Source organism: Sinocyclocheilus anshuiensis, unplaced genomic scaffold (assembly GCF_001515605.1).
Source record: "Sinocyclocheilus anshuiensis isolate Anshui unplaced genomic scaffold, SAMN03320099.WGS_v1.1 scaffold13, whole genome shotgun sequence".
NCBI classification, from domain to species: Eukaryota; Metazoa; Chordata; class Actinopteri; order Cypriniformes; family Cyprinidae; genus Sinocyclocheilus; species Sinocyclocheilus anshuiensis.
Window position 1 is genome coordinate 2,954,220 of NW_015538026.1, and position 10,800 is coordinate 2,965,019.

The 10,800-nt window shown below is 36.0% G+C and overlaps 1 protein-coding gene across 1 annotated transcript in view; it reads left to right on the plus strand.

Annotated features, from left to right (window-relative positions):
• The window catches only part of LOC107680182 (serine-rich coiled-coil domain-containing protein 1-like), a 38,647-nt gene that overhangs the window by 11,036 nt on the left and 16,811 nt on the right, over positions 1–10,800 (plus strand). Inside the window, exons 4-5 of the mRNA XM_016475969.1 lie at positions 3,217–3,307; positions 4,025–4,139. Of these exons, the coding sequence (XP_016331455.1) occupies positions 3,217–3,307; positions 4,025–4,139 (206 nt within the window). The remainder of the gene's footprint in view (positions 1–3,216; positions 3,308–4,024; positions 4,140–10,800) is intronic.

Genomic DNA, 10,800 nt, shown 5'->3' on the forward strand with positions numbered 1-10,800 from the left:
GTGTGTGTGTGTGTGTATATATATATATATATATATATATATGTATATGTGTATATGTTTTCTGAATGTTCCATTTTAAAAGCCAGTTGCTACCTACTCATTTTTGTTTTAAGCCCTCTTAAAAAAGATTTGTATGTGTGTGTGTGGATTCTGTTTTAAAGTTTTAGCAGATTTTTCTAAGCTGAGTCTGTAATCACCAAAGAATGTAAATGCTCATTAACATACTTTTTATGGGGATGACTCGTATAACTTTATGTAAACACAAAGACAGGCAGGAAAAGGGAAGTATTCCATTGTCACAGTGAGAACTTGTGGTCTTCTCACTTCTCTCAGGGGAAGCACGCCAGTTACTGCTCTCTGTGTTCTTCAAACATTCACATTTGAGGAACTATAGTAGTTTCCCATTTCTGTAATCTTTGGCCAACACGCTTGTAAATCACATAAGTGTCATTTGGTGATTTTGTTTTGCTTTTTGCTGCTTCATTTGCATCAAGATGGTTCTTGCTTGATACAGCCTAATTGTTTTTAGCTTGCAATCAACCTTCATATTGTAGAGCAGGAGACTTTGTTCTTGCCGATGAATGAAACATTTGGCAGCAGCTAGTTAGCTGAATGTGCCTAAAGGGCCTGAGTTTCACTTATGAGAAAGCTGCTTTATTGGATCAGGCCTTATTTTGCTCAATATGTTTTGGCTTAGACTTGAAATTAGCCGGTATTTTTTTAATTGAGGTTGTCTCTGCAATGTTATTGAAACCTGTACAAACCAAATTTGCTAAAAATAACATTCAACAGTGTTATTTAATTATTGTTCTTAAATATTATTTTAGGTAAGTGTTAGAGGATGACAAAGGCAATCTAAATGTAAAGATGAAATGAGATTAATTGAGCTGTGTTGGCTATACTAATAAAAAAAAAATAAAAAAAAATCCTCAAATAAGATGGCGAGATTTTCTGTTTTAAACCATTGAATAAACCTGTGCTGTATCTTGCAACCAATAACTTTTGTTGTGTGTCATAAACTAACACATGTCCCTTGCTGCTCATGTGCGAAAAATGGGTTTGAATCTATCCCATGTCATGTCTCAGTTTTTACCATTTCTCCCTAACATTACTTCAATATCTCACTACTGTACCAAGAGGCTTAAGATGTTCTTAACATCTTGCAATGGACTTTAAGTGTGGGTGCCCTGAGTTAAACTCAGGCCATTTCTTAATCCATTGGATACATTTGTGCAAATGTTTTCTGACCCCTCATAAGAATTTCTGGTAGCAGCACAGATTGGTTCTGAATGTGTCTGAGGTTGTATACTTGCATAACCTGCTTACGTGTAACCTGTTAGATTGCCTTCTCAAATAGTGTTTGTGTTTATTTTCTCACAGTTATTTTTTTTAATTTTTTTTAAAAGTGATTTCTGAAATACGAAGGGAGGAAAAGTTGTTTACAGTGGCATTGAACTGTTTTGTCCTTTTTGTCGAAGGGCCGCAGGATATTTCGTTAATAAGTAAAGCATGTTTTCTCCTGACACTGACATGAAAAGATCAGAAAAATCAATCTGAACATCGGGAGATGGAGAGTGAGTCACACCAAATGTCAGCTCTCTGTTACCTTCTCAATCCCTCAGAAATAAACTCATGAGGAAAAAAAGACTATCTTTTCATCGCCTCTTTTTTGACCTTGTTGATTGAGACATTTTGCATGCTAATGCACAAAACCAACCTGTGTTTGGCCATTTATGTTCACAAAGACATTTATGAATCATGACACTGGTCTTCTTTAATATATCTAAATAAGCTGTCTGAACAGGTCACTGAATAAGGCCATTCACTTCATCAATATTACATTCATACTGAGATTGTAACAGTAGTGATGCATTATGTTCATTTTGTCATTTGGCATCGTAATATTTCACAGAGGTAAAGGCCAGGCCGTTTCATATCCTGAGAGTCTTAATTAGGTGCCCAGTGACCCTTTAATTTCTAGCAAAGTCAAAGTTAAGGCATTTTTCTGTTCTGATGCACTATCCACTACTTTGCTGCTCGGTCTTGCTTAATTAGCCACAGAGCTGTGCTTTTCCTCTTTAATAGGACATAATAGCGGCTCTTTTGCCTTTTTGTCTTTTACATGCACTTTTAAATAGAATTAGCTTGAAATACTCCATATTAGAGCTTTGCTGAGTCTGGTTTGTGTGCTAGAATAAACGACCCTGTTTTATTATTATTAGTTTTTTTTTTACTTTAGCTTTCAATCTTAAGGTGTTTTCTCATGCTGGGCACAAGATGGCAGTGTGACACTTTGGTTTGAGCAATATACAGGTTTTCTGCTTCCTGAGTGCACAGTGGATTTTTTTTTTTGTGTTTAGTTGAATGTGTGGAAAGGTTGCTCTGGAGGAGTCTTTCAGTCAAATTAAATCCTCTTTTGTCATCTTGCTTTAATAAAGAGACCATGACACACAGCTGGAGGTTTGGGCTGAATTTAAGAAAGTCATTAGTCACTTAACTGCAAAGTAGAGACTTTACATTGGATTCTAAATATGTCATAACTAGTAAAATATCAATCTTGTATGGATACCAGGTCTTAACAGTAAGGACATTTCTTTTTCCTATTGGCCTGATCATAACATTTTTACTGATCCTAATTTTTACCAGTTTTGCTTCACAAACAAATGATTGATGTATGTATGTATAAAATATATACAGATGCCATTAAAATATTTAGATTTTTTAACTAAACTAAATGTTCCTGTGGCTCAGTGGTAGAGCATTGTGTTAGAAGCGCAAAAGGTCATGGGTTTGATTCCCAGGGAACACACATACTGGTAAAAAATATATAGACTGAATGCACTGTAAGTCGCTTTGGATAAAAGCGTCTGCTAAATGCATAAATTATTATAAACTATGTACTTTAACATTTTTTAAATCATGAATAATACATTAAAATAAATGTATAATACATTTATATGTTTAGATCATATATCTGAATTTATAAAAAGATGTAATTTATTTGCAGCAAGAACTGAGATTAACACATACTATAAATGTATATATACTATATTCTTTAATTATAAATTAATTAAATATGTGAAACTACATAACCCCATTTGTTGGTGAATTATGGCATGGAATGTAAAATGGACCCAGAGCCATATTCATGGAGCTCTCCTTAGCAAAAAATGTTTTATTTTGGCCCTTGCATGATAGTTTTTCTCCCTTTTCCAGGATGTTTTGAATAACCTTGGCTCATCTGAGTTGGATGAGGATGACCTGATGCTGGATCTTGACCTCTCTGATGACCAGCGTCCTCAACACGGTATGTTTTTACCAGACTCCAGTTGCTCTCTTCTCTTTGCTTCAGACTCTTCAACATGTATTGTGGTGTTTATCTCTCATTCATATTCATGCTGTTAAATCTCTGAATATCTTGTTATAGTAATTACATACCCTTATAATAGCTGCATCGCTTGAAGAAATGATTTTTGCCATAGATAAAAAAGATGAGACCTTATTCCCCCCAGTTTTAGCTGAAGAAGACATGGGCAAGTCTTCAGATTTTAATACCTTGTAAAATATTACACCATAAAGTTATGCACGCATACAATTATGAATTAGTCATGTCATCTTAAATTTCCAAATGTTCTGATATTTGGGGAGGAGTTACATCAGCACATGTGACGCTGCACATTAACATGCACCACAGGCAAAGCCTCTAGACAGATAAACACTGCGAATGTCATTGCTGATATTTACTAAAGAAGTTTTTTTATTTTTTTTTTTCCGCAAGAGAAATAAATATCGCAGCGCCTGTGCACAAAATCATTTTGGCATGAACTACCCCTAAATCAGGGTTTTGCTTCAGGACCCAGATTACACATTGGACAATTTGGCGACCCAACAATGTACAAAATTTTGTTTGTTTTACAAAAATGTTTAAAAAAATATAAACGAGCACCTCATTTCAAGGAAATAAAGAAATTTAAATCTTGTTTTCACCCAGAAGCTTTTTTTTTTCTTTAATTTGCTGTTACAGCCTCACGGGAGGATTCCAGTCAATCCCTTGCATCATGCCTCAACCTGCTGCCCTCACCCCTGGAGGCCTCCACCGACAGGACCCCTGGAAGAGAGCCCAAGGAGACCCCTCTCAGGTATCTTTTCCTCACTGCAGCTTCTCTGCATACTCTTAATTTCACAGATGCACTGTGAACATGAATGTTTCGACAGGGGAGATGATGTTACATGCCCACTTTATTGATTACAAGCCACACAGTGATCATCCAATTGTTTCTTGAACTGAATAGATTTGCAGAGCTCAACAATAAGGATTTTTCTGCTAGCCCAGTCAGACTTGTAGTTCAGATTGTTACTTGCCTGCCAACATTTTCACCAGCACTACAATAAAATGGATATTAGAAATAGATTTTTTTTTTTTAAAGAAATTAGTACTTTTATTCAGCAAGGATGCAGTAGTGCATTCATCAAAAGTGACTGTAAAGGCATTTACAATGTTATAAAAATATATATTTCAAATAAATTATTTTCTTTTGAACTTTCTATTCATCAAAATGTATCACCGTTTCCACAAAAATATTAAGCAGCAGAATTGTTTTCATCATTGATAATAATAAGAAATATTATAAAATATAGCACCAGATCATCATATTAGAATGATTTCTGAAGGATCATGTGAAGGCTGAAGGCTGGAGTAATGGCTGCTGAAAAATCACCTTTGCCATTACAGGAATAAATTACATTTTAAAATATATTTTAAAATTGTAATAATATTTTGCAAAATTACTGTATTTTTGATCAAATAAATGCAGTCTTGATGAGCATATGAGAATGTTCGAAAACATCTTAAAATCTTCAAAAATTAGTCGGCACTGCAGTGCAGAGACATTATAAAATTCATATTTGTTCTAAGTCATCTCTTTTATAAAATCATTTCAGTTCTTAATAAAGATGATAATTCCTAAAATGTCTTTTTTTTTTTTTTTTGGTCCATACACCAAATATGATCTTTTGTGTTCCACAGAAGAAAGAATGTCATTCAAGTGATCTGTGCTTCAGTTTATGACATATGTTAAAGGGTTAGTTCACCCAAAATGAAAATTAACCTGTGTTTTACTCACCCTCGGAGCATCCTAGGTATATATGACTTTCTTCTTTCAGACGAATCCAATCGGAGTTATATTAAAAATTGTCCTGGCCCCTCCAAGCCTTTCAATGGGGGTAAGCGGGTGTTTGTTGTCAACCATTCAGAAGACGTGAAATAAAGTGCGCACATCCGTAATAAAACGTCCCTCACACGGCTCCGGGGCATGAGTAAAGGCCTTCTGTAGCAAATCCATGCGTTTTCGTTAGAAAAATATCCATATTTCAAACATAATAAACACTTTTCTCTCACTTCCGGTATTCTGTCATATGCGGAAGGCTTTCCAGCGGACGTCGGCGTTGCGTGATTAGTGACGTGCGTGGAGAGAGAACAAAACAAAACACCGGTCACGAATTAGAAGCACAGAACGAGGATTTGTAAAGAAAAATGTCGGAGGATTTCGATATAAGCCAAGAGGAGACTGGTTTTCCTTTGCTAAAGTAAATAAACTTTGCTTCCTTTGCTCCTGCATTTCTCAGAGGCGCGTGCTCGACGCCTACGTCATCCGCCTGAACGTCATCCGCCTGAACGTCTTCCGCTTACCACAGTCAGCGGAAGTGAGAAAAAAAGTGTTTATTACATTTGAAATATGGATATTTATCTTACAAAAACGCATGGATTCGCTACAGGAGGCCTTTATTCACCCCCCAGAGCCGTGTGAGGGACGTTTTATTACGGATGCGCACACTTTATTTCACGTCTTCTGAACTGTTGACAACAAACACCCGCTTACCCCCATTGAAAGGCTTGGAGGGGCCAGGACAATTTGTAATATAACTCCGATTGGATTCGTCTGAAAGACGAAAGTCACATACACCTAGGATGCTTCGAGGGTGAGTAAAACACAGGCTAATTTTCATTTTTGGGTGAACTAACCCTTTAAGAATATATGCAAAGGAAAGCTATGAAATATTTATAAATAAACATTTAATAGCATTTAAAATAACATTTAATGTATAAAACCGGAAATTTTGGCTGAAAGTTTGAAAAGAAAATAACATTTAGGGTGCTTTCACACTTGGTTCACTTGCCTGGTCCGATACAGTCTATGGTCCGAACCCGAGTTCGATTGCTCCCCCCTCCCCCTGCCCCCGCTGGACTGCGTTCATATTATTTTATTTGGGTCCGAACCGCGGTTCGTTTGCGTCATCAAGCCAGCAGCTGTTTACAGCAGCTGCTTAGTAACGATGGCACAGGAGAAAGCGGCAAATGCATAACATTGCTCTCTGCACTTTTATATATTTACATTTTTGAACCGTTCTTTTTGTTTACAAAGCTTCGGTACATAACGGCACTTACATCTGTCTTACGAATGTACTGCAAATGCTCTAAAGAATGCTGAAGACGAACAGAAATGAGATATACAGCTCTCTATTTGCAGCGCGTCAGTCACGCTCGTCAGGAAAGTGAGTGAAACACACACACAAACACACATTTTTATCAAACAATACGTCATTAATAGCGGTTCACTTCCGCGATTTGGTACGATTGCATTCACATCAGCAGCGAACCGTACCGGAGTTCACATGAACCGTACCCCAGACCACCCTTTTTAAGCGGACTCGGGTACGGTTCGCGGGTGCGCACCCGAGTTCGGAAGACAGCGTTCACATCATCCAAACGAACCGAACTCTGACGTCAATCGAACCCGGGTGCGCACCAAAAGTGCTAGTGTGAAAGCACCCTTAGTAACAGAATCTTTGACGTCCAAAAAAGCAGCAAGCATGTCAAATGATCCATCATCATCCATCATGTAAATAATGATGGATGATATATTGATGGAATTAAGTTTTTGTTTCCAGAGACTTGCACCCTCTCTATGTGTGGTATAAGTATATTGCACTATTCTAAGAATTTTCATTTTGGAGCATCAGTACTCATTTGAGGGATTGTCCTACTATGTTAAACAGAAGCACAGCTTTAGCCAGATTTGAAGCATTTTGATGAAATGAATTCACAGAGTACCAAGTAAACTACAGTGATCGCGAACTAGCAAGCCAAGAAATACAGTCATGACAATGCTGATGTGAGATTAAACTAATTTATACAGTTGTGTTCTCAGTGGATGCGAGTCCTACTTCATCCACTGCTTTGCATCTTGTTCCCTAAACTATCGAAGTTTCTCTGATGTATTGACATGGGCATTGACTGCGCCAACAGTTTGTATGATTTGATAACATTTTCTCAAACTCTGTCTTCTCTGACTGGCAGTTTTATCCTCATGCGTAATGACAGCAGAGTCATTTCAAAACTGGATGAATCCCATGTGGACACAGAGCAAATTATATTAGCATGGAAATTAGCCTAGAAAATTGAATACATTTCCTGACCTTATAATTATTTGTACAGTTTTTAGAGCATGCCCCAAAATAGAGCAGGTTTATTTTGAAATTATTACACAATGTACCCAACCTACTACATGTCAACTACTTGTAATATGTCCTGTATTTGTTTTTTGCATAAGTAGAAGGCTTAATGTTTAAATTCAACACCCCAGTGCCAAATATTACCTTATATTGCTGAAAGGTTATGAGAGGTGCTTTTCCAAACCTACACTGTTATATGAAATTTTATAGTATATTTGAGCTAGCGAATGCCTCATAAAAGCCGTGTTGCTTCTAGAAAGCGTATTTTCACCTTGTCAGCAGGTGGTGATTGAATGACCTTGTCTTGATGTCTTTGACACAGTTTTGAATGAGATTACTGAGTAGCCCTGCAAGCCAGTTTTATTTTGGTTTATGCTGCATCTGAGGAAGTTCTTTGATTATTTTCTAAACTTAAGGTACCCCAGGACTGTTCTGTTCTCATCATGTTTAAGATCTCACAATTTGTGCTATGATTGTCTGACCCTGTTATTGATAAGGGTTTGTGCTTTTTCATCGTCAGACAATCTTTACTCTACAATCTTTAGTATCTTTTATTTTTAATTTTTTTTAAATAAACAACAGTTCTTAGTGTTCTAAAACCAAAAAGACTGAAAAACACCATAAAAGACAGAAGTAGTCCATATGACTTGTACACAATATTTTGAGTCTTCTGAAGCTTTATGATAACTTTGTGTGAGAAATAGCCTAAAATTTAGGTTATTCTATACTGGAAAATGTTCCTTCCACTGCGTCTTAATCTATGCGTCTCTCTTTAGCACCAAATCAGAATAATATTAGAATAAGTTTTGAAGGATCATGTGACACTGAAGACCGAAGTATTGGCTGCTGAAAATTCAGCTTTGCCATCACAGCTATAAATTATATTTTAAAATAAATTAAAATAGAAAACGGTTATTATAAATTGTTATAATATTTCAAAATATTACTATACATTTTTTTAATTAAATAAATGGAGGGAGCATAACATAAAAACAAAATCTTCCCAACCCCAAACTTTTTTGAACAACAGTATGTTTGGATGCATTACATTTGGGTATGACACGCCTCTGAGCGTGTGAATAATTACTTAAATTTCAATCTGTTCCTCACACAAAGCTATGATATGGTTTCTGAAGAATATAGCGCACCAGTCGTGGAGTTTTCGTTTATTTACTGTAGCTCTGCCTGCCATAATCACCGTGAACTATTGTTGTATGGAAAAAGAATGTTTTCCATAAAGGCAGCATACTGCTTTGGAACAACACGAGGTAAATAATCACAAACTTTCATTTTTGGGTGAACTATCCTATGTTTTTTGCTCTTAGCGTCTAATAATTCACCCTGAGTTGAAAATAATGAAACTCAAAAGAAGTAAAGTAGTTGGCTTTTTCTCATGTTTGTCAAATTCATCATTCAGAAGACGGGAGAGAAGCGGCTTCGGAGATGCATGGGATTGCGGTATAGTGTCATTATGGTGGGGAGGTGTCAGCTAGTATAGATGTCTTTAATGGACAGTGGCTGGGAGGCCTGTTTTCTGCTGTGAGTCAGCTCAGCTAGAGTTGAGGATGCACTGTTTGATGGGCTATAATCGTACACCCTGACTAAGTGACAAGATATATTATCCCAAGGCGAAATCTGGGCTGTTGGTGTGGAAAACGCATTAGCCGTCAGCGAGACTGATGCACGGCAGCTCGTGTTATGTTTTTCTCGCTCAGCGACGCTACGCTAGCCCATTTTACAGCTCTGAAGAGAGGCAGAAGGAAGTGTTTTGCTCTGTGAAGGGAGGCAGAAAGATGAAGCTATAGGAAGAGATGAAAAAAGTCTCAGTCCATCTTAGAAGTGCTGCTAAAGACAGTGTAAAGGTTTATGATTGGTTTTCTCTTATACAGCTTGCACACAGAGAGAGTCACAGTAAATTTAAATTAAATTAAGGGAAACTGAAATCCTTTACCATGTCATTTTCTTTTTCCATTTTGTGAGGAACAAAATGACCAACTCTCTATTGCAGTTTGATCTGATTTAGTAATGCTAACAGCAAGGTCGTCTAGGAGGAAAAAAATCTAATTGTTCATAAGAACCATTCAGTTTTCTTTTATGCTTTCTCTAAATCATATTTTTTTCGTCTTTTCTTTAGAGGTGCACTAGGTCATTTTTTCCTCATTAAAAGTTTCATGTAAAGAAATGAATGACTTTTTTTTTTTTTAATATGACTTGAAGACTTCAGTGATAATTTGAAAATCTGTTGTCTGTCTTCCATGAAAAGGCTATAGATGTTTGCTATAGACTAGAGATGCACTGCCATAATGTTGATCTGTAGGTCAAACCAGAAAGTGAATTCATCATAAACTCCCAACAGAATTCATGAGTTGGAATAGCTACTTTTTGAAAAAAAAGTAAAATAAGGATTGCTTATACCAAAAGGATGCAAGTTTGATTCACTGAACATATAAACAACCATTTGTAATATGTAATTCATGTTGTAGAGCTAAACGTGAACATTTCTTCAAGTCATGTAAATCACAAACTTGTTACTCAGAAGTTAAAACCGTATTTCTTAAAACCCATTAGCAATCCCTGAGGGAACTCGGGAATTAGAGAACATCCTAATTGTCTGCCAGGTTTTGGACTAAACTGAACAGCTCTATATTAACACACTTATACTGCTACAATTACAAGTTATATTATGATTTGTTATTATAAATAATTTATTTATATGGTTAAACAATTAAAATTAAATTATAATTAATAATAGTTGTCAAAGTATTAAATTGTAAATATTTATTACACCAGATTATATTATTATTATTGAAAAATTATAATAATTTCATGTTATTTGTAAAGCACAATCTCTGGAATCTCTGGAGCTCTGGAAAATCTCTAAATAATGTAATCGTGATTGTTTTCATTATTAATGATATTAATATTTAACAACAACAAAAAACAGCTACTACTAATTAATAATATTATTATTATTAATACATGTCAATAATGATGACAGTAAATAATAATAATAATTACAATAATATAATAACATAATCATGTTTATGATCTATAGAGGTCTTACAGAGCTCATGGTGTTTTATAAAGCACGAGCATAAAAGTACACAGAGATGAAAAGCCTGCAAAATGTAAACAACAACTCACTGAGTTTACCTTTAGCCCAGAGACAGAGAAAGCACTGAAATGCTGAGATGCAAAACTCACGACCAGCTAGGTTCTCTCTCTCTCTCTCTCTCTCTCTCTCTCTCTCTCTCTCTCTCTCTCTCTCTCTCTCTCCCCCATGTCCCC